The 23898-nt window shown below is 40.8% G+C and overlaps 1 protein-coding gene across 13 annotated transcripts in view; it reads right to left on the bottom strand.

Moving 5' to 3' along the window:
* Window positions 1-22546: 22546 nt before the first annotated feature.
* Window positions 22547-23898, bottom strand: part of FGFR1 (fibroblast growth factor receptor 1) — a 214630-nt gene continuing 213278 nt past the window's right edge. For 10 of the 13 annotated variants that reach the window (XM_033949742.1, XM_033949743.1, XM_033949744.1 and 7 more), the window contains one exon: window positions 22547-23692. In XM_033949742.1, coding sequence (XP_033805633.1) covers window positions 23516-23692 — 177 coding nt within the window. In that variant the 3' untranslated portion in view covers window positions 22547-23515. The remainder of the gene's footprint in view (window positions 23693-23898) is intronic. The other 3 variants (XM_033949740.1, XM_033949741.1, XM_033949748.1) reach the window with 1 other exon arrangement.

Here is a 23898-nt window from a genome sequence, read left to right as displayed (position 1 = left end):
TATTTAATTGCCCTTTCGATAACCTTTTGTAAATGATCAGGAGGCCGTAATAGCTGCCGGTTCCGATGATGTAAACATAACTTATTTCTCTATAAATTGCAGCAAAGCAACAACTCCCAGAGAGAATATTTATTAATAAGCCCCCTCTCCTCCCCCCTGTTCTTGTCTTGGAACACCATGCGTGGCACAGCTCTCCCTGGGCTGCGGACAGCAGCTGTAATTCAGCAGACAAAAACCTTGTGGCTAATTCAAATGGGGGGGGGGAGAGATTTTGACAATGGATCAATTTTATTCAAACAGGGACCACGACTCTCTGGGCAGGGAATCCTTTGCAGCAGCAGATAAGCAAGTTTAAAGATGATCAGGATTTGAATGGGCTTCGGTGCATTTACTGTGGCAAACTCGATACTGGAGCTTTGTAAAAAGGGCCCCGAGTGTTTATTTCAGTAGGATTTAGCACAGTAAAGCCCCAGATTATTCATATTTGAATTTAAACTAAACTAAACCTTAGGTTTGTATACCACACCATCTCCACAAGCGAGCTCGGCACGGTTTACAGGGTTAGGTTGAAAAGGAGCTACAATGAAGGGTTATAGGAAAGGAGCTAGGAAGATAAAGAAGGTCAGGGTACCAAAGAGCAGGAGGTGTTAGATTTTTGAAAAGAGCCAAGTTTTCAGGTGTTTGCGGAAGGATTGGAGGGAGCTTGAAATTCTGAGCGGGGATGTGAGGTTGTTCCAGAGTTCTGTGGTTCTAAAGGGGAGGGATGTTCCTAGTTTTCCTACGCGGGATATACCTTTTGCAGAGGGGAATGATAGTTTCAGTTTTTGGGAGGATCTAGTGGAATTAGGGTTAGAGGAGTTCCAGAAGAGTGGGATAACGGGAGGGAGGATGCCATGTAGGATCTTGAAAGCTAAACAGGCACATTTAAAGAGGATTCTGGAGTGAACTGGGAGCCAGTGAAGTTTGAACAGGAGTGGGAAGACGTGGTCAAACTTGCCTTTAGCGAAAATAAGCTTGGCCGCGGCGTTCTGGATTAGCTGAAGTATATGGAGTTTTTTTTTTAGTTAGGCTTAAATAGATGGAGTTGCAATAATCCAGTCTAGAGAGGATGGTGGATTGAACAAGGACGACGAAGTGAGAATGATGAAAGTACGATCTCACTTTCCTCAGCATATGAAGACTAAAGAAACATTTTTTTACCAAGAAGTTGAGGTGGTCATTGAAGGAGAGAGAGGAGTCTATGATGATGCCAAGGACTTAAATCACTGTTCCGCCAAATATGAAAAATGTATTCAGGGCACTATTTGGGACTGAATTGAATCAAATATAAATGTTTGGTACAGCTCTTATAGTAGGTGCCCTGTTACATAAAGCTCCGTTTTTCTTAAAATTTGCTATTATTTTTGCTTAATGGATCAAATTTCTTTGTATAATAGCTATAACTTTTATGTTTACACCCTCAGCAATGATACATTGATAAAAAGACATTTTATGTTGTCTGTTTTATTGAAAAAGAATAAATGGGTACATAAATGACAATAGCGTCTCTAATATGCTTATTATAACAAGTGGGGTTGGATTCCTTAGAACCCCACTAATATAGTGTTACAACCACAAAAGACTAGCAAAACATTCTTCTGTCATCAAATAATAATAAAAAGACATTTTATGCAAAAATATCTAGCAGTATTTTATTAAATGAACCTTCAATATTTGCACTTTGTTCTGGAAAATAAATATTTAACACCCTCCTGCTATAAAAAAAAAAAAAAAAAAAGTTCTCTAGTGGTCCAGTGAACCCCTTCTAGCCCCCTCAGAAGAGGCCCTTGTGGTCCAGTAGATCCCAACCCCTATCCCCATACCTAGCAAACGCCCTGGTAGTCCAGTGGACTCTGATCTCCCCCTCCCCCAACCCTAACCAAGGATCTAGTGGTTCAGTGGGACCTCTGGCCAAACCTGACTGGGGCAGGCCAGACCAGGCACCCCGCTCCAGTCTTCCTTGGTGGCCTAGGGTGGCCCTAGCACCCCTCTATAGCCTGATATACCTCAAGTAGTAGGAAGGAGAGAATAGGAATCCATCGCTCCTCCCTCCTCAGTGGCATCCTCAAAATGGCTTTGCCCAGCCCCACTACATAACTACCTAGAGAGATCAGGAAATATAACTACCCCAAAAGGTAAACTCTTTTAGGAAAATATGCCCTTAGAACTGCCAATTTTTGCTCCTTGGATTGCAAAGTAACTAAAAGAGTTGCTTGCTTACTAATAATATCCTTAGAGGATTCTAAAAAAAAATGTTAAGCCTTCAAACTATCCAGAGAAGTAATTACATCCATACCTTCCTCCTCTCTAATCTGTCTAACCCCTTTAGGCAAATAATATGCATTTAACACCACCAGGGAATCTGGGTTAAAAAAAATTGTAATACACCCTTTAAATACATTTTAAACAACTCAAATGGTGACAAGTAATGAGTCACAGGAAAAATTTAAAAGTCTGAGGTTATGTGCTCTTATTGAATTTTCGAGCGATTCCATTTGCAGTTGCAACAGCAAGTTATCCATAGTCACACCCAGTCCGCCCCAGGTGCAAGCCCTGAGGGAGTGCTCCAGGCCTTGAAGCCATTGTCATCCGGTTCTCCACTCCCCCCAATGTCCGGTTCTCCCCCCCTGGTGTCTGGCGTCTGGATTCCCCCCAGCCCCAGCCCCCCCGCCCCGTTTGCGGTTGAGAAGCAGCCTGCAGCGGGATTGCGATGCCAACGATTCCTGCGCTGCTTCCTCCGCCACGGTCCTGCCCCTCCTCTGATGTCAGAGGAAAGGCGGGACAGCGGCAGAGGAAGTAGCGCCGAAGCAGCACGGGGTTCGCTGGCATCACGATCTTGCTGCGGGCTGCTTCTCTACTGTAGGTGGTGCGGGGAGGCCAGGGGGATGAGCAGTCCTTTGGGGTGGGGGGGGCGAGCGGTCCTTCAGGGTGGAGGTGAGAAGTCCTTTGGGGTGGGGTGGGGCATCAGGCCTTCAGGGTGGACATGCCTTCAAGAGGGACAGACAGGCAGGCCTTCAAGGGGGGGACAGGCCTTCAAGGGGGGGGGGACAAGCCTTCAGGGGGGTGCAGGCCTTCAAGGGGGGACAGGCCTTCAGGGGTGGGATGCAGACCTTTAAGAGGGACAGGCCTTCAGGGGAGGGGGTCCCTGGTGTAGAAGTACACGGAGGGAAGGCGGGGGGTTCAAAGAGATGCGCATATGCTGGACTTTGGGTGGGAAGAAATAATGGGTCTGAAAATAGAGGAGTGGGAGAGAGATGATGGACCATGGGTTTTAGGGAGGGAAGGAACAGAAAGGGAGAGAAGTTGGACACAAGGGATGGTGTGGAGGGGGGATAGAGATACTGGATAGGAAGGTAGTTGGGAAAAGAAAGGGAGAGATGGTGGACCGTAGGGTGGTGGGGTAGGAGGGAGAGATGCCGGATGAAAGGGTTGTTACGAAAAGGTGGATCTGTGGAGGGAGACGAAAAAAAGGAAAGATGCCAGACTTCCTGGGGAGGGAAGGGAAACCGAAGGGGAGGACAGAGATGGCAGATGGATGGTTAGCATGCAGAAAGAAGAAAGAAGGAGACCCTGGCAAGCAAGTTAGCAGAAGACAACCAGAGCCTTGGACCAACAAGATTTGAAAAATAACCAGACAACAAAAGGTAGAAAAATTAATTTTATTTTCTGTTTTGAGATTACAATATGTCAGATTTGAAATTTGTATCCTACCAGAGCTGGTGTTAGACCGCAAACGTGAGCTAGGATTTAACAGAGAGAGGAAAAGTCCTTTTTGTTTCTTTATTTTATTTACACCACAGCGTCAGTGTGGTTAGGAGAAGCCAAAAGGGGGTGAAAAAACTATAAAATAAACCCACCAGGATGTTTGAAAAAAATCCACCCAATTGGGCAGGAAAATCGAATTGAAAAACCAATTCAATAGGCTGAATCGAATCGAAATTTTTTTTCCTGAATCGGGCAGCACTAGTTTACGCTACTGTTTTAGACTTTAGGACCTGGGATTGGGGAGAGATGGCATCCTCAATACTTTATAATGCAAGAGAAACGAGGATTTGGTCAGACTTTTGAAGGGTCTGCAGAAGAAAAATATTGTATAGGCCGGGGACATGAGACAGCAGGAAATGGGAACTTTTCTTCCTTCTATTTTTGTGAATGGAAAGGCTGAGGATGTCAGAGAGTTCAGTTAAAATATGTGCTTTATAAGAAAATATAATAATGTGTTTTATAAAGTTTATAGAATAAGTAATGTGTACAGCATCCTTTGTACTGTTATGCTATCACTCGTGGTCTCCACAAACAGTACTTCATAACATATTCATTTATAATTTTTACTTATTCATTGGTCTTCAGAAGTGCCAGTATTAGCCAATTGGTTTGAGTATTTAGCCACTCAAACCAATTGGCTAATACTGACACTTCTGAAGACCAAGGAATAAGTAAAAATTATAAATGAATACGTTATGAAGTACTGTTTATAAGCATTGCTGGCCTACCCGGTGAGGTGTTCCTAGTGGTGGTGGTGGTGGCAGCATGTCAATGTGTTGAGAGGAAGAGGTGGTCTGGGAAATTCTGCTGAGCAAACTCCGGGCCCATTTCCACCCCCCAGTTAACCCACTCCACTCAACTGGTTCACACACTGAGTGGGTCTTTAGGTGTTGTGTCTGGGTAGTTGTTTTGGGATCTCTTCCAGTGGTTTGTCAGTATCTCCTTGTGGTCCAAGGAAGGAAACTTTGTTAACCCTATCATTGACCTTCAGAATATGTTTGTAACAGTGCTGCTTGTGTGGCATTAGGTTATGTAGTGATTGAAAGAAAAAACCAGACCTTTGCACATTGTTGCACTATATGGTGGGTGTATGAGAAGATTCACATTTCCTGCACAGCTAAGTCCGTGTGAAGTTACCGTGTGCTGTATTTGACATCTAGCAAGGTCTCTGTTTGGAAGGAAAATCTAAGCTTAAAAATGAAGTGGCCAGAAGTTATGGTAAAAGCAGATAGCGTAGCTGGTTTTAAGAAAGATCTGGACAAATTCCTGGAGGAAAAGTCCATAGTCTGTTATTAAGACATGGGGGAAGTGTCTGCTTGCCCTGGATTGGTAGCATGGAATGTTGCTACTCTTTGGGTTTTGACCAGGTACTAGTGATATGGATTGGCTACCATGAGAATGGGCTACTGGGCATGATGGACCATTGGTTTGACTCAGTTAGGCTATTCTTATGTTATGTTCTCATCTGTAGAGGCCTTTGTTTTCACTTCTTATTTTAATGTATTTTTTTCTGGGAACTTATCAGTGTTTTTTTATAATGGGAACAAAAATGGAAGAGAATTAATGTGTGTGGAATGGGGGGATAACAAATTTCTTCAGCTAAATAATTCAATCCACCTCAACCAGACATAGGAGAACTCATGCACCATTAGCACACCCTCCAACCAAAAACGTCAAAAGAAAAAAATTGTTCGACAACCTCCTAGCCATTCGAGCTGCAACACTTGACTCCCAACTCTACAACCTATTGACCTCGACCACAGACTACAAAACCTTCAAAAAAGAAATAAAAACCCTTCTATTCAAAAAACACATAAAACCGAACTAACACAATCAGAACTGTCCCAAGCATCACCTGCAACTACTCCATATGTACTTCTGATGTCATGACAATTCAGACATAATTTATGTTATGTTTGGATTAATGGTTACATATATGAGGTTTAATAAAATAAAATTTTCACTGCCTGTTTCTATTCTGACCATTTATTCCGTTTCATGGTCATGGTAAAAAATATTTTTTTTACATGGGGGGTGTCAAAAAAATGATGGGCCCGGGTGTCACATACCCTAGGTACGCCACTGGTCACACCTACTATACCAGCATGTGTAGTTTTAATTTGTGAGTCAGATTTGAGCACTTCTTGTTCTAATGCTTTTATTCTGTTATCATATTCAGCAATTTTAGAGTGAAGTTCTTCTTCACTCAGCGGGTGGTAGACACCTGGAACGCGCTTCCCGGAGAGGTGATAAGACAGAGTACAATTCTGGGGTTCAAAAAGGGACTGGATGACTTCCTGGAAGCGAAGGGGATAACAGGGTACAGATAGAGGTTTACCTTACAGGACATTGAGCGAATAGGGTATGGACATTTTAGGTTAGATAGGGAACACTTTCAGGTCATGGACCTGGAGGGCCGCCGCGGGAGCGGACTGCCGGGCATGATGGACCCCTGGTCTGACCCGGCAGAGGCAATGCTTATGTTCTTATTTTCTTAAGTATCTTCAGAAAACTTGGAAAAGAAAGAAATTGTCCTGTGGAGCTTTCTCAGTTCTAAGGCTCCTCCTCCTCCTTTCTCCATCTCTGTAAATAATACTGTCATTGTTCCAGTCTCCTCTGCTCGCAACCTTGGAGTGGTCTTTGATTCTGACCTCTCATTTTCTACTTATACAACAAGCTGCTAAGACCTGTTGCTTCTATCTCTTCGATATCACCAAAATTCACCTCTTCCTCTCTGAGCACACTACCCAGACCCTTGTCCAAGCTCTTGTAGCCTCACGCTTAGATTACTGCAATCTACTCCTAACTGGTATCCTTCAATGTCACCTCTCCCCCTTGCAATCTGTGCAAAACTCTGCTGTGCGACTCATCTTCTATCAACCTCACTATGCTCATGTCACCCCTCTCCTTAAGTCACTTCACTGGCTCCCTACCTGCCATCGCATATAGTTCAAGATCTTATTGCTGACCTACAAGTGTGTTCATTCTGCATGCTCCTCAATATCTCTCCTCGCTTCTCTCTCCTTATACACCTTCCAGAGAACTCCGTTCCTCAGATAAGTCACTCTTAACGTTACCCCTTTCCTACACTGCCAATTCCAGACTTTGTTCCTTTCATCTAGCTGCCCCCTATGCCTGGAATAAATTACCCGAGTTTGTCCGTCAAGCCCCTTCCCTTCCCTTGTTTAAAAACAGACTTAAAACCCATCTTTTTGATATAGCTTTCAATCCTTAACCCTACTCCTCTGCCCTCCAACCCAGCCCGCTGATTAACTGTTCCCCTTAATTGTATCCATGACATCCTGTTTGCCTGTCTTGCCTGTTTAGATTGTAAGCTCTTTCGAGCAGGGACTGTTTCTTACCCTTTGTGACTCTGTGTAGCGCTGTGTGCATCTGATAGCAATATAGAAATAATTAATAGTAGTAAGCTCCAACATTAGCTAGCGAAAGGGGTTCTGTATCAGAGAGTAATAATATATCAGATGGGATGGTGATATCTGTATTGCACAAAAAAATAAAATACACGGGATTGCTGCAAAATAGCAATAACAAAATAGAAATAAGAAAACCTGTTGCTAGTGACCCCAGAACACTACGTTAATTCCCCCACCTATTTGTATTATCCTTTTACGTCTTCCTATCCTATTCAAAATTGTATATCCCCCACCTCCTGTAATTATTGTCAGTCCGAAGTGTCCATGTAAATAGATATACTGTTTTGTATAATGACAAATGTTTGTATTTCCCCCTTTTTAAAGAAATTTTATTGTAAAACTGCTTAGAAATCTGATAAGCGGGAAAACAAATTTGAATAAAACTTGGAAACTTAGAAAAAAGCCTCAAAAACCAGAGTCGGCAGCACTTTACACTAAGTAAAAGAAAGCTGCTTTACTTATTATCACAGGCAAAAAAACAACAACAAACCACTCCACATACAATGTCTCAAAGGGTCACAAAGCATAAAACGGACAGCCGCTCATGTGCATAAGCAAAATACTTATCTGAAGCCACCGACTGCTGGGGGCTTTTCCTTCCTTTCAAACAGTCCTTCACTGACGTCCCAAAACTCCCGACAAGAAACCTTGTTTGGCAATAACTTACGGCTACTTCAGGGGAAAATGCTCTATTTTATATCTATACAGTTTCTAAATCAAGTGGCTGAAAGATAAACTGTATAGTATAACCCAGACCGGTAATATATGATCCACCAGAATATGTCCAGATGTGGTTAAATGTTAAATTCCCTAAAAACCTGACGCCTCAGCCCCACCACTCCTCCGCATAGTTTGATTCAAAAAGCGGGAAGTTTTAATGTGGGAGCTTCATCATCGGCTGTCTGGTTTATTACAATTTTCACTTGCTTCTTTGTTTTGCTGCTCGTTTATTTTACTATTCGTTAATAAAGCATCAATGTTTTAAAGGTCATAGTGTGAAATTTAAGAATTGTTTATATAACTTTAAGCTCATAATATGAACTTTAAGAGTTCTTCATATACTCATCTCCGTGTCCACCCAGGGAGTCAGACCCGACATGTTTCACACGAATGTGTTTTATCAAGGGTCTCCCTGTCGAGTATAAAGAAAGAGAAAATAATCAGTTATGGGTATATAACCTCTCCCTCCCATATCTAATAAGTTTCAAAACTTTACATTCATTGAATGAAATGAATGTAAAGTTTTGAAACTTATTAGATATGGGAGGGAGAGGTTATATACCCATAACTGATTATTTTCTCTTTCTTTATACTCGACAGGGAGACCCTTGATAAAACACATTCGTGTGAAACATGTCGGGTCTGACTCCCTGGGTGGACACGGAGATGAGTATATGAAGAACTCTTAAAGTTCATATTATGAGCTTAAAGTTATATAAACAATTCTTAAATTTCACACTATGACCTTTAAAACATTGATGCTTTATTAACGAATAGTAAAATAAACGAGCAGCAAAACAAAGAAGCAAGTGAAAATTGTAATAAACCAGACAGCCGATGATGAAGCTCCCACATTAAAACTTCCCGCTTTTTGAATCAAACTATGCGGAGGAGTGGTGGACCTATTTTATATCTATAGCAGGTGTGTTGCCAGCCCTCCAATTTTGTGGGCACTCAGGGGTAACACGAAGCTCCTTCCTCCTCTTCTTTCTCCATGTCATGCACCAAAGCATACCTTTGCTGGTGGGGATGCCAAGGCCCCGCTAGCCAAATAAATACAGTGCCACCACTTCTCTCCACCTTGGCATTTGTCTTAAGGAAGCAGCGTGAGGAGGAGGGGGTGAGCTGGCACTGTATTTATATGACAGGTAGAGCTTTGGCATCTGGAGGGAACCTAAGCTCAAAGTAGGGGTGAGGGAGCAGACCCCCAAGGTCCCCATGGTTAAGCCACTGATCTATGGGACATGTGGCATTAGCGCACGATAATGTCTGTTAGTGTGCACTAAGCTTAAGTAAAAGGGCCCCTAAATGACTTGCCCAAAATCACAAGGAGGAACGAACTGCTGGGTACCCTGGGTCTGAGGCCTTCGCCCCAACCATTATGCTGCTTCTCCTCTGCCCCTTCTTTGTTTCAACCTGTTATAGCAGCTATGGGCTCCTTATCCAACACAACAAAAGGCTTTCTCACTTGGCGAGTCTTATTTTTTGTGTGGCCAGATGCATGCAACTGGCTGTGGCCAGTGCGGGTTTGAGTTTCGGAATGAATTCTAACATCTTAATGAAGTGATTTCTATAAGCTGAGAGGTGGGTTATTAACATGGTGTGAGGCAGTTCAGGGAAAGGTTTGCTATCCTTTCAGAAAAGGGAGATAGAGAAATAGTCGTCAATTCTATGGCCCCCCTATTATCAAGCTGTGTTAGTCGCTGAGGTAAAAGCTCTGACACTGAAAGGATTTCTATGAGTGTTGGAGTTTTTACCACAGTGGCCTGCGATAAACAAAAAAAACTAACGCAGTTTGATAACAGGGGGCCTTTTTGGATTAATGTCCAGGGGAGTAGAATGGGCTGCTAGTCACCGGTATTTCAAACAGGGGGAGCTCATGGATAGATCCATAACATATTTCATGCTGAAATAATTTAACAAATACTAAAACACAAAAATGAAGCACAAATAGTAAATGACAGAGAAAAAATAAAAGCTTTTTTTCCTGATGCATGTCCCTAAAAAGCATGATGCTGATTGTTTCACCATTGTTCCCAGGCTCTCCCTGGGCTGTGGATGCCAGCTGTAATTCCACAGACTAAAACCTTGCAGCTAATTCAAATGGGGGAGGGGTTCATAGTCCAGGCTATTAATCTTTTATAGGTTCTTTATCACATGTTACACCGTAGGAAAGAGCAGTTATCAATCAACCTAGTTTTCTGAGAATAATTTTTCTGGGGGGAGGGGGAGCAGGATAAGAACAGAAGAATAGTCTTTCTGGGTCAGACCAATGGTCCATCAAGCCCAGCAGCCCGTTCTCATGGTGGCCAATCCAGGTCACTAGTACCTGGCCAAAACCCAAGGAGTAGCAATATTTTATGCTACCAATCCAGGGCAAGCAGTGGCTACCCCCATGTCTTTCTCAATATCAGACTATGGACTTTTCCTCCAGGTATTTGTCCAAACCTTTCTTAAAACCAGCTACGCTATCTGCTCTTACCACAACCTCTGGCAATGCGTTCCAGGGCTTAACTATTCTCTGAGTGAAAAAAAATTTCTTCCTATTGGTTTTAAAAGTATTTCCCTGTAACTTCATCGAGTGTCCCCTAGTCTTTGTCATTTTTGACGGAGTGAAAAATCGATCCACTTGTACCGGCTCTACTCCACACAGGATTTTGTAGACTTCAATTATATCTCCCCTCAGCCATCTCTTTTCCAGGCTGAAGAGCCCTAATCGTTTTAATCTTTTCTTATATGAGAGGAGTTCCATCCCGTTTATCATCTTGGTGGCTCTTCTTTGAACCTTTTCTAGCGCCACTATATCTTTCTTTTATTTATATATATATTTCTAATTATAAATCAAAATTTACAAGAACGCATCTTGCTCCATTAAACACAGGTAGGAAAACAAATCAAGGTATTAAAATTCAATCTTATGATATCAAACAATCTTATTCCCCTTCTTAGACCACTATATTGGGGAGAATGGTAAGCAGTTACATAAAATGAGAGAAGAAAAAAAAGGAAATTGATTACCTAAATTAAAAAGGCCTAGTGTATCTAAACAACTGCTTTACTTCTATTTTCCTTCATTCAACATTCCTTGACGATCTTCTTAACATCTAAAAACTCCTTCAGGTGATTTGGAGAGAAAAAGGTGTATTTGACTCCTAAATACCTAACCAAGCATACCACTATATCTTTCTTGAGATAAGGAGACCAGAAATGAACGCAATACTCCAGATGAGGTCGCACCATGGAGCAATATAGGGGATTATAAAATTCTGAGTCTTGTTAACCATCCCTTTTTTAACAGTTCCTAGTATCCTGTTTGCTTTTTTGGCCGCCGCACTTTGGGCGGAAGGTTTCATTGTATTGTCTACGATGATACCCAGACCATTTTCTTGGGCGCTAATCCCCAAGGTGGACCCTTCAGCACTGGGTCTCTGTATTTCACCATCTGGCCATACATTTAAAGAAAGTTCAGGACATTCAACCACTTAAATGTCCTGTTCAGGAACAGCAAAGGTGAAGATAGTTTTTGTTCAGTCACTAACATAAGGACACCCCTCTTCCCCCTCCCCCCAAAAATCTTACATCATCTTCACCAGGCCAGTTCCTCCTCCAAATCTCCAGACAATATGTTATTGCAAGTTAATTTATTGCTTCACATGAAATTCCAGTAAACTGTACACCCCAGCTAAGCTCAGCTTTCCAGTGCACTTGGCCAGAGCATAGGGTGTGAGATCATGATTAGGTCTGTGAAATACATCTTGGATTATCCCCATGTAGGCTTTACAGCAGATCAGCCCCATCCCTGTGTTTGTGACTCATGGTGCAAGAAAGGTATGCTGTCTGCCAGCTGTGCAAGCAGCCAGGGCCAAAAGCTGCTGCTGTTTTCTTACACTGAGCACAAAGTGATACCTGGCACTTGTCAGCTTATATAAGTCATTTTGTGCCATCATCTCCTAGTAAGCAGGAACCAAACTTTGATGAGGCTTCATGGGTTCATCTGTCAGAAATTTTTAAACATGAGAGGCCTGTTTTTATATACAAAGGCCTCACTAAAAGGGATTTTGCTAGGGTGCAAAGGGAGAAGTATGGCCAGGAGGAAAAAGGAGATATTGATACCACTGTATAAGACTCCGGTGAGACCTCATTTATAATATGGTGTACAATTCTGAAGGCTGCACCTTCAAAAAGGTATGAAAAGGATGGAGTCGGTTCAGAGGAAGGCTACTAAGATGGTGCATGGTCTTTGTCATAAGGCGTATAGGGACAGACTTAAAGATCTCAATCGGTATACTTTAGAGGAAAGGCAGGAGAGGGGCGATATGATAGGAACGTTTAAATACCTACGTGGCGTAAATGCATATGAGTTGAGTCTCTTTCATTTGAAAGGAAGCTCTGGAATGAGAGGGCATAGGATGAAGTTAAGAGGTGATAGGCTCAGGAGTAATCTAAGGAAATCCTTTTTTTTTTTTTTTTTTACAGAAAGGGTGATAGATGTGTGGAACAGTCTCCTGGAAGAGCTGGTGGAGACCGAGACTGTCTGAATTTAAGAAAGCCTGTGATAGGCACGTTGGATCTCTTAGAGAGAGGAAGAGATAATGGTTACTGTGGATGGGCAGACTGGATGGGCCATTTGGCCTTTATCTGCTCTCATGTTTCTATGTAGATATGTATAAGCAGGTAGATTGATTATATATTATAGGCAGATTATGGTTTAAGAGGGCTGTATTGAGAACCAACTCAGAAAACGCTAACTCTGTATTGAAACACCTTTACAAAAGCACAAGTATTGATTAAAAGGTTTAATAATGTCTGTATTGAAACCATCCCAGGAAACATTGTAACACCTTTACAGAAGCTCATGTATTGTAACACCACAAAAAGCTCATATAAACCACTCTGAATTGACTCCCCCAGTCATTAGCAGCGGTATAGAAGCTTTCAATAAACAAACAATTCTACTTAAAATGTTCCTTAAAAAGCACACCCTGCAGTTAAGCATATCAGGCACAAGTAACTGCAGAATACGTGCCATTTATGTGCTTTTCTGCCCCAAATGCTGCTCTGTAAGTGGCATAGTGCACAGTTGTGAAGGAGGAGCCAACCATCAGGTTAGGTGCACCCACTTATGACTGCCATTGATTGGTTTAAGCAGGCGTGCTTTCTTTTTGGTGTGCCAATGGGAGGTTTGCACAAGTATTCTAATAATAGTAGTAATCGTATAATGGAATTAGATGCTCTGAAGCTGTTTTAGGATGGTCCTCCCTGTGCCACATCAGAGCTTCACCAAGGAGGTGCCAGTTTACAGAATGATCCCTTCCCCCAAGACTTTTGCTGCTCTCTAAAATGGAAATAATCATTAAGATTTTTTTTTTTTTTTTTTTTTAGATCATCTGATTATCTATTTCACAATCACAGTCTGCCCTCTGAAAAAGAGCAAGCACAAATCTTTGAAAGTTTGAATGCCCTGATTGGAGGTAATGACAAATTCAACGCCCCACTGGAACAGAAAAACCATTGGGGTCCTTTTACTAAGGCGCGCTAGACATTTTAGTGCGTCCATAGACTCTAATGGACATGTTAGTGTTTAGCGCATGCTAAAACGGCTAGTGCCCCTTAGTAAAAGGACCCCTTTGTGATATATGAACCGCTAGCTTCTCACTTAAATAACCTGGTTCTAGGACTTGAGTGGCATTCAAAGTAAACAGCAGCCAATGCTATGCATCAAAAAGCGCCAGAACTCTCTTCCATGTCATACTGTCTGGGATCATTTTTGTCACAACATTTTTGGTCTCATTACAAATTTTTTAAATAGCACCTAGATAATCCAAATTTCTTGAAACAGTGAACTGAAAATCGAGAGCACATGATATTTTCATGCATGAATTGTGTTTAAGATAAGCTGAAATGATAATGTTCCCAATGTTTTTTTTTTACCACCAAGCTCACTAGCACATCAAGCTCACTCTTAAAATTTATATTTTTGCAAGATTCAGACTTGGCTACTTCCTCTGCAACCATTCATATCCATTATACGATTACTACTATTATTAGAATACTTGTGCAAACCTCCCATTTGGTGCACCAAAAAGAAAGCACGCCTGCTTAAACCAATCAATGGCAGTCATAAGTGGGTGCACCTAACCTGATGGTTGGCTCCTCCTTCACAACTGTGCACTATGCCACTTACAGAGCAGCATTTGGGGCAGAAAAGCACATAAATGGCACGTATTCTGCAGTTACTTGTGCCTGATATGCTTAACTGCAGGGTGTGCTTTTTACTATATATTCTTCATATCTTCTCCTAAAATCCTTCACTGACTTACTTAGCATGACAAACCGTCACCCCCAAACTGATCTCTTAGTTAAAAAAAAGGTACCCCTCCAGAGTATCTCAGTAGTTGTGCCAGAAAATTAAGGTACATATTAAAAAAAAAAAGTGAGACCAAGAAATGCCTAAAGAGCTGCTCCAGAATTGAGTGGGTTGGTTGCTGGCCAACCAGAACCTGACCCTGACCAGAATTTTCCGACATGGCCTTAAACTTGGCACACTTGGATAAGTTCAAGAGATTTTTAAGGAAAGCTTTTCCATATGAATACAGAATGTTTATGCCATTGAGCCACCGATCGCTCATATCCTGCTCACAGGGTGTGGAAGATACCACTTGGGAAAACATGGGGGTTCAATCATGAAATGAATTTTGAGCACACCCACAGACGGTCGCTCTTCTCTCGCTCTCCACCATTTGATTCTAATGAGACCCAATAGCAAAGTCTCACTAGACCTCCCTGTCAGGAAGATCTGCTTAGTCACCATATTAACTCCAAGTATTCCAGGTCTTCATTTGTTCTGCAGTCAGTGCAAAATTTGCAGGCGAGAGCATAGAAAGTAAAACTTATTTCTTCATGGCTCATTTAACTTTGTATACTATATGTGAAGTTTTTCCTCAGTCAGGAACATCTAGTTAAAGTTCCTGTTGAAGATTACCTTTTACCCCACTTTATAACCTGTTATGAGTATCTTGGAGCAGAGAGCGTTGATTTTTTTTTATTGTAGGGGGGAATTCCAGCCAGTTGAGGCTGACTCCCACATTCTGCTTTGCTAAACATTATATTTTGCTATTTCATGAATTCTATATTTTTTTTAGTCACATTTTGTTAGGTTCAGTGGAATAGTATTGCATTCATATTCTTTTCACGATGATATTCTAAATACTGAGGAGGAGCAAGATGATCGAGTGTCGACAGTGAGGCTGTTCTTCGGCACAGATTTGTCATTCTTAAAGTGCCAGGACAGCACTAGAAGCCTCCCCTCATCATAAAAATATTTTCATATTTTAAGGTTTCTAGGTTTTTTTCTTATATTGTTTTCACACGCTTTTTTTCCTGAACCACCACCTACTACTATTAGTGGGAGTTTGGCCATTTTTTTCTCTCTCTTTTAACTTTTGTTTTTAAATATTTTTATTGATTGTAAACTGTCTAGATAAATTTTGATGGATGGTATATCAAAGAAATAATAAACTTGGAAACTTGTTTGTTGGATTTTTTTTTTTTTTTAAAGCAAATAAAATTTAATAAAAACCTCAAATAGCATTTATTACTTTTACCAATATTGAGTCACTGGAAAGTCAAAAGTAGGTTGGTTCATGTTCACTTATCTCATAAAAATAGGTCATTTTATCTTAGACCCCCTTTTATCAAGCTGCATTAGGGTGTTTGTTTGTTTTTTAATCGCAGGCTGCTGTGGTAAAAACTCCAACGCTCATAGAATTCCTATGAGCGTCGCCCCGCAATTAAAAACCCTAACGCAGCTTGATAAAAGGGGACCTTAATGTTCACGATTCTCCTCTTCCAAACTGCACAGCATCTTCTCTATGCAATAGGCCTGGACTGCTTTTTACTCTGAAAAGATTTCACTCTGTGCTGCTTCAAGGGAAATGGGTTATGTATTGTAATTTTATTAAGACTTCATTCACATAATGACATAGTACTCTCAAAATCTACTTTGCCTTGCTGCTGATCTATGAATATTTCTATCAATAACTTTTCCCTTTGGTGTTGACAATGTCCTGTTTCTGTCTACAAATAATTCAGAAGAAAATTGGTGATCCACCATCAACAGGCAAATCATTAGTCATAAATGTAATTGGCTATAAAGTCATTTGTTAAAATTTACCCTCCCCCTTTTATGAAGCCATGTTAGACTTTATCGCCAGCTGCGCGGTATTAGCGCCGACGCTCATATAAATTCTATGAACGTCAGAGCTAACACCACTGCGGCAGGCAATAAAAAAGCCTAATGCAGCTTCGTAAAAGTGTGTGTGTGGGGGGGAGGGGTTAATTATTAAAATAATTACAATAACATTCATTACATGCACAAGGCAACCCCAACAAAACTTACAAGTATAGTCTCTGTTCTTTCTTCTCTTTATATATGACTGATCTCTACCCAACCCTCTATCTAGAATCTGATTGCTAATGTAATAACTGATCCCAATCTTATTGTATGCCACAATGATTCCTTGTAGAAAATTGCAAAATATAAGAAACTGTATGATATAGTAACAATTAGAGAATGACACGGGGACAAATTTGTCCCCGTAGGAACTCAATTTTTCCCGCCCTGTCCTCACGAGTTTTGTCGTTGTCCCTGTCCCATTCCTGTAAGCTCTGCCTTAACTGCACAAGCCTCGAACAATTATAATTTTAAAGTGTTTGAGGCTTGTGCAGATGAGGACAGAGCATGCAGGAAAGGGGCAGGGACAGGAAAAGAACTCACCGGGATGGTTTGGGAAAAATGAGTTCCTGCGGGGATGGGGAAAAAATTGTCCATGTGTCATTCTCTAGTAACAATACACCATCCTAGGTTTTTCCTTCAGTTTGTCATTTGGAAGGGGCAGGCAGAGAGTCAGAGATAAATGAACATGCAGACTTTAAAGATTGTCAAGAAACAGATTTGTGAACAGTAATGTAAATTGTCAAGGCTTCAACCTGGCTACTGTTAAAGCTAATTCAATTCCTTGTGCAAGTTAAACACAAAATAACTATGGGAAATTACGAATATCAGCCGGCTGGAGTGAATAAGATACATCAAGTAAGGATGGAAAAAAAATAACTAAATGAAATCTTCTCTTTAGCAAGACATTACTTCCTGTAAGCTCAACTGTGGCCTCTTGTGGTCATGATGTTGAATACAGGTCCAGATCATCTTTAAATTTTTATTTCATACTCAATCTACATTTGTAGCACAACTGGATGAGCTGGTTCACTGTCAATAACATTAAAGAGTTTATTTATTAGTTATGGAGAACAAACAGTGTGCCTGTATAGGCCAATCTGCTGATCTTTGGAGGGAGTTCATATTATGTTTTTAACATCATTTTTAAATGGAAAAAGTATGATGGTACAGTTGAGTGAGAAAGCAAGCATATCCAAAGAAAAGAGCATAAAACTTTAGATTTAGTGGTTTCCAACCCTGTCCTGGATAACCACCAGCCAGTTGGGCTTTCAGGATAGGCCTAATGGATATGCATGCCTAACCCCTCCATTATATGCAAATCTCTCTCATGCATATTCATTAGGGCTATCCTGAAATCCTGGCTTTTGGTGGTCCTCCAGGACATGGTTGGGAACCACTACTTTAGATAAATAGTAATTATGAATTAGTTCTGTCCAGGCTTCCTACATAATCATTCTCAACTCTTCTATTAAAAGCTGTAGTCTTTCACTTTGAAATAGTTTGCAATTTTCACAACACTTCTGGATTGACATGGACATTGTAGACATAAACCTTAAAGGTTTCAGATGGCTGACTGGATTCCAGAATAAATAAAAAAAATTTCCAGCTCTGAAATCTGAACAATATTATATAAACAATTACTTTAATCAGTTGCTCCCTTCTTAGTCTAACCCTTCCTTTCTTTAACTCCCCCAATATTTATGAATATGAACCTCTCAAATCAGGTTTGTGACAATAAGAAAGGCCTGCAGTACTGGTCAAAGACAGAGTAGACTGGTTAAGACTGGCAAAGCAATGCAACATATTAAAAAAAAATACACTACAGAAGGCAAAAAAATGGCTGTCTCAGAAAGAGAGGAGGGAGAGGGGAAGAATCATAATAACCCATAAAAACATGATGACAGAAAAGGCCAAATGGCCCATCTGCAGCATCTACTATCTCATCTCCCTAAGAGATCCCACGTGCCTGTCCCACGCTTTCTTGAATTCGCCTCTATCAAAAGACTATTCCTCACATCTTTCTTTTGTTTTGAGATGCAAACATAAATCTAACAGTTCATATCTGGCCTTCATAGAAATGCTTGCCATTTGAGATGTTTTCTTCATATTCCATATATGTTTTAACGGTGAGAAGAAAACTACTTCCATTTTTGTTTTTGCTTTCCACACATCAATTCATATTCAAGTCAAAATTCAGCATATACATATATACAAAGGCCCCGATTCTATAAAGGGCGCCTAAGTCATACCTAAAATTAGGCATGCTTTAGGCGTCCAATCTAAGTGATTAATGAACCAAATAAGGGTCTTAACAAGTGATAATTGGTACTTACGCATCCAAAGGACATAGATGCCACTTTATAGACACAGCCACAATTTCATGGACGTCCATGTTTAAAACTCACGCCTAACTCAATAGACATGGGCGTGGTTTGGGCAATGATTCAATTTGGGTGTCCTTCGATTCATTTACTGAGCAACCTAGGGCGTCCATATCATTCCTATATTGTAGGTAAATGAAAACCAGGTCTACTTTTGAGCTTAGTTTGGGCTTCAAATAGATCTGAGATCTATGAACAGAGCTTAGGCACTCTTTGGATGTTCTTAATGTGATCTGCTAAACAGCTCTCTGGGATTTATTTTTGCTTTATTAAGCTCAAAATACATTTAATAAGGTACCACATAAACGGGGCACATCAAAACAGATATATTGCATGCAAAACCTTCTATTTTTGTGGACAAACAGCAATGCTATTTGCTAATTAGAGGAAAAGATCCATTAACTGAAGCAAAGCACATGAAAAACATAGCTTTAGTTTTCTTGCTAAAAAGCTACCCTTTTTTCTGACTAAACAGTGCTCATTCTTGAAAGCAAAGAAAGTACATGACAAAAATATATAGATTGCATAAATAACTTCATTTGCAAAAGGTTAAAACCAGAAAAAAACCCAGATACAGACCTTAGCATGGCTTCTACTTCATTGCAAATAGAGGTTTGTAGCTACACAATGGTGACCTCAGTGAGATCATCAAGGGCACCTGCAAGGTAGAATGGGGGAGCTGGTTGGGATTTGAACCCATGATCTCTGGAAAATGAGCACAGTGCTTTTACTTATTGAGCTAAAGCAGCTTCTAGGCAGGTGTCTCTGACTGCCCTGTGACATTTTCTTTTATTGTATTCACAATCTCTTTTACTGTAAACCGCCTAGAAGTCGCAAGATAGCTGGCGGTATATAAAAATAAAGTTATTATTATTATTATATCTTAGGGATCTGCTAAGCTACTCGTATCATATCACAGGGCAGTCATAGACAGTTCCCTGGAAGCCCAAACAGCTGAGTGGCAGGGAAAGTCCCAAAGCAGCCTCCTGCCACTTAGCTGCTAGGGCTTTTTTTCTTTTACACACACACAATATCTACCCCATTAAAAAAATTGCCATGCCGCTCCCCCTCTCACCCATTGATGGCCCTCTTCGATGACTTTCCCCCCCCCCTGGAACCAGAATGGAGGCAGGAGGGATTCCTACTCCCTCCTGCCACCACATAACCTCCAGTTAAAATTGGCAGGAGGGATGTCCAGTCCGAGGGCTGATCTTGCTAGCAGCAGTCAGCATCTTCTTCCAGGCAGAGGTCCCAACAAGTGGGAACCTCTGGGCACCGAGCTTCCAATTGAACACTTAGAAAAAATACCTGAAAATAAAAAAACCCGAAGAGCAGAGCAGAAACATTTCTGAGCGACTTGCATGCAAAAAACAAAACTGAGGGGGCAGTAGCATCTCCTTAGGAAGGAAGTAGAGTTGAAAAGGTGATTGACAGTTTTCTGCAAACAATTTGCAGGTTCAGATCCAAAACCCTATGGTTCAGGACCACTAGATACATTGCACTAGAAAGGTTGATTGTGCATTGTAATGTTGCCTTTTTTGTCATAAAATTTCAATTTAGATTACTGGCTTAATTGGGCCTTGTGATGAATTAGGCCTTTAAGTGTTTTATAAGGACCAACAATTGGTAGGTTTATTACTATATTGACTGATTAATTTTCACTCTTAATTTTTATGTTCATTCACAAGCATGTACCACGGTTTTATATATAATTAGTGTTGATGTGTTCAAATTTTGCTTTTAATCATTGTTTTCACAATGTACTTATGTTGGGTCTTTCTCATTGTGAATAATTCATCCTTGTGATTTTATCATTTGTTCGTTTTTGAATCGGGTTCCATTTAGACTTTTCCCACTATTATGTGTCTTTTTTGTGTTCTACACCTGTGGGTTTTTAGATCCATTTTTTTTCTGGATTGGTTCCCCAGGAAGGAACTTTGGGACCTTTTATGTTTGTACCCCTGTGCTATTGGGGCAGTTTGGGTGGAATTAAGCCAGCACTATACACACAATCCACTGATAAACATAAAGCAGAAATACAGCACAGACAACTGAACAGAAAATTTAACCCTCAGTTTTACAAAACTAGCATGGTTTTTAGTGCCAGCCACGGCTCATAGAATTCCTATGAGCATCGGAGCTGTTACTGCTGTGGCCGATGCTAAAATCCGTGCTATGGTTTTTTAAAGGGGGGGGGAAGGTTAAGGAAGGAAAGACATTTTCAAAAAAGAGAGAACATGTATCACCATAACAAAAGTACCTTTTATTCAGGAAATTGTAAAAACGTAAGAAAAAAAATTAAATAAACAAAATGAGATCTAAGAATTAAAAAAGTCAGTAATAGAACACGAAAATAAACAGGGCGATTCTCTGTGGATTTGATTTGGTACCATTTGCTTTAGAGGTTGAATTGGCAATTAGAAGTCTTTCAAATTTCCACACCCTGGTCAGGACAGATTCTGAAAACTTCTATACCAGCATAGAAGTCATAAACAGCAAGAGCTCATCCTACAACAACTTTGCCAATTGTATTATAGCTATTGTAATGTCATTGACAATGCCATTAAAAATGTTCAATGTATAATAATAACACTTTATATAAGCAATTTCAGACCAGGAAAGCAAGTGTTAGGGCAAGAGCTCAGCTACTCAATAGACTCTGCCCATGGTGTGAATAATTTGCTTCCAAAATTCCCCAGGCTCTTGCAAGCCATACACAAGATGCTAAATGGTGTAAACAGAAAGACCTGTGTGCACAAATCCCCTCCCCCACTTTTTGGGCGTGTTTCCGCACAGCTTTCGTGCAAAGATGCAATCCTTGATGGCTACAAATAGATCTGGTTTTTAGGATTACCCTAATGACCATGAGTGATATATTTCCTTACAGGTGAGACAGCGAATAGAAATGTAGACTCACGGTGAATATCCTAAAATGTTTACCGTTAGCGGAAAACAGCTAGCATGATAACTGCTTTAGCATGTCAGTCTGGCAGATCCGGGGTGGGGGGGATCTGCAGTAAGGAGGAGGGAGCCCTGCTTTGTGTGTTGTTCTGTTCCCAACTGCAGAAAACATACATGCTAATGCTGGCAATGATTATAGCTCCATGGCACCCCTATTTGGGAATCTGGAATCCAGAGCACAGCACTTGCTTGAACATAGGGCAGGACTGACTCTCTTGTGGGCCCCAGGCAAATCATCATACTGGATCTGCCACCATAAAATAAATACATATTTAGACACCCACAAACCTGAAATCAACATTAAGTTAGCCCTCCCTCCAAATAATCTCATCATCTCCTTCACTTTGGAATCATCATCTTCACCATTCCTCCTCCCTAATTCTGATCACCAATGCCTGCCAGCTAGAGGAGAACATGGCTTCCTACCTACAGCTGCTTATTCCTTTTCAGGTGAGGCCAGTGGAGCAGAGGAAGAAGCAGTAGGTGCTATTTGTTAACTCTTCCTCTTGATCAGAGAACAAAGGATGAGAAAGACAAACACACAGCTGTAGAGGCACTGGCCCAGTTCTTCCTTCTGCAGCACACCATGGCACAAATATGGCTTTTGAACCAACTGAATTAGCATTTATCACCAGGTCCCTTCCCCCTTTGGGCTCTAGGCATGTGTCTGGTTTGCCTATGCCCTAATCCTGCCCTATCTGAAATGCTACTGCACCAATATAGTGATCCACTGACTTCAAAAGCAGGGGCTTAGTATCTTTATAAAATATTCCCCTCCTGATGTCTTTACCAGAAGAAGCGTTTTGGGGGTGGGGAGGGAGAATGAAGAGAACAGCCAGCCATTTGTAGGAATAATGCCACACTATAATGGACATGAATTCCAAAGGCATTTCCCTATAAAGCTTTTGGAAACCCAAAACAGCAGCAGTAGTAATCTGTCCGATTCTCTTTAGAGATCTAAACTTGACGAAAATTATTTACAAAAATAAGAACAGCAAAAAGTGGCACAATATAGGAAAAGCTTTTTGTATTTCTTTATAGCAACCAACGTTTTTACCAGTCTTTAGTACTTTTTTACCAAACTGGTATAACTCTGGTAACCTTTTTTTTTAAAATTTTATACATATATAAAAAATGACGTGTACTGTAAATATATAATTCATATTTATACATTTTTCTACCTATGTACACGAAAAGGATTTTAGCACTGTGTTTTGTATTTGGCTGCCTGCTCTAGAATCAGTGCTTAGCAGAGACGTTACATGTTTGAGTCTGGCTACTACAGAGAGTACCATGTATCTGATGAGCAAAGCAAATTAGTACTGGAATTAAAAAAAGCCAATCTAGGGGCTTGATACCCAACCCCGTAAAGCAGTCTTCTCATGCCGTACCTAATCAGCAGTTCAAGAGATTTAAGATCAGATATCTTCTTAATAACTCACTCCTTCAGAAGATCCAGGTACCGTTACTATATGCATTTCAGTCTGACATTAGCTTATTATGCTGTAGAAAGCTGACCCATCCTTTTCATCCTAGCACTGATCGAGAGTATCTGTCTTCTGTCTCCTTGTCAACAAGACAAAATCAGTAGGTCCTAGAAGACTGAACATGGTCTCTTAACAGAATTCCAGAGAGAACTCTTTATAGGCCTAAAGGGCCACACATTTCCTTAATGAGAGCACTGGGCATTAATAAAATGCAGGTGTGGCTATTCCACCCAAAATATTCAAGCAAAGATCCTAAAATCCTCCCCAAATTCAATTTGGAATGCAATAATTAAGGCCAGAGAACCCGGCATAATATCCGAAGTTGGTGCCATCTTTTCCTTGAGCAAGAGTTGACAGCCAAGATTTCATGATTGAATGGCTGGATCATTTTATTCCTTTTTTTTTTTTTTTTTTTTTTTTAATGTTTAAAAATAAAACCAAGGAGTCAAAATGGGTGAGAAATGAGGTCATACAGTTCTGGAAGTTGCCAGGTCAGCGTTTTTTCAGTCTGCCATTGGCGTGTTGATGTGGATGCTTGGGAAGACAGGGCTCATCTGGAAGAGGGTCATGGGAGAATACAGAATCCTCACCCGAGGAACAGGTGGAGCTACGGGTATCTGGAAAACTAGGAGAATACTGATCCAGTGGCATGGACAGATCCAGGTATTCCTGCCAAAAAAAAGAGAATGTAGTCATTTCTTCCTTCTTAACTTGGCCGCACCTTAAAATGCTGCTAAACATTGAATATGGCTGCTTGGTTTGTTACCATAAGCAACCCAAATCTGAGCCCTACCTGATTCACATTTCTTGAAAGATTACAGCCAGAATACTAGCCTTACAATCAGACCTTGACTGGCTAGCTAAAAACAGAAGCT

The sequence above is a fragment of the Geotrypetes seraphini genome, chromosome 6 (genome assembly GCF_902459505.1).
Source record: "Geotrypetes seraphini chromosome 6, aGeoSer1.1, whole genome shotgun sequence".
Taxonomy (NCBI): domain Eukaryota; kingdom Metazoa; phylum Chordata; class Amphibia; order Gymnophiona; family Dermophiidae; genus Geotrypetes; species Geotrypetes seraphini.
This window is presented reverse-complemented; position numbering and strand designations above follow the sequence as displayed.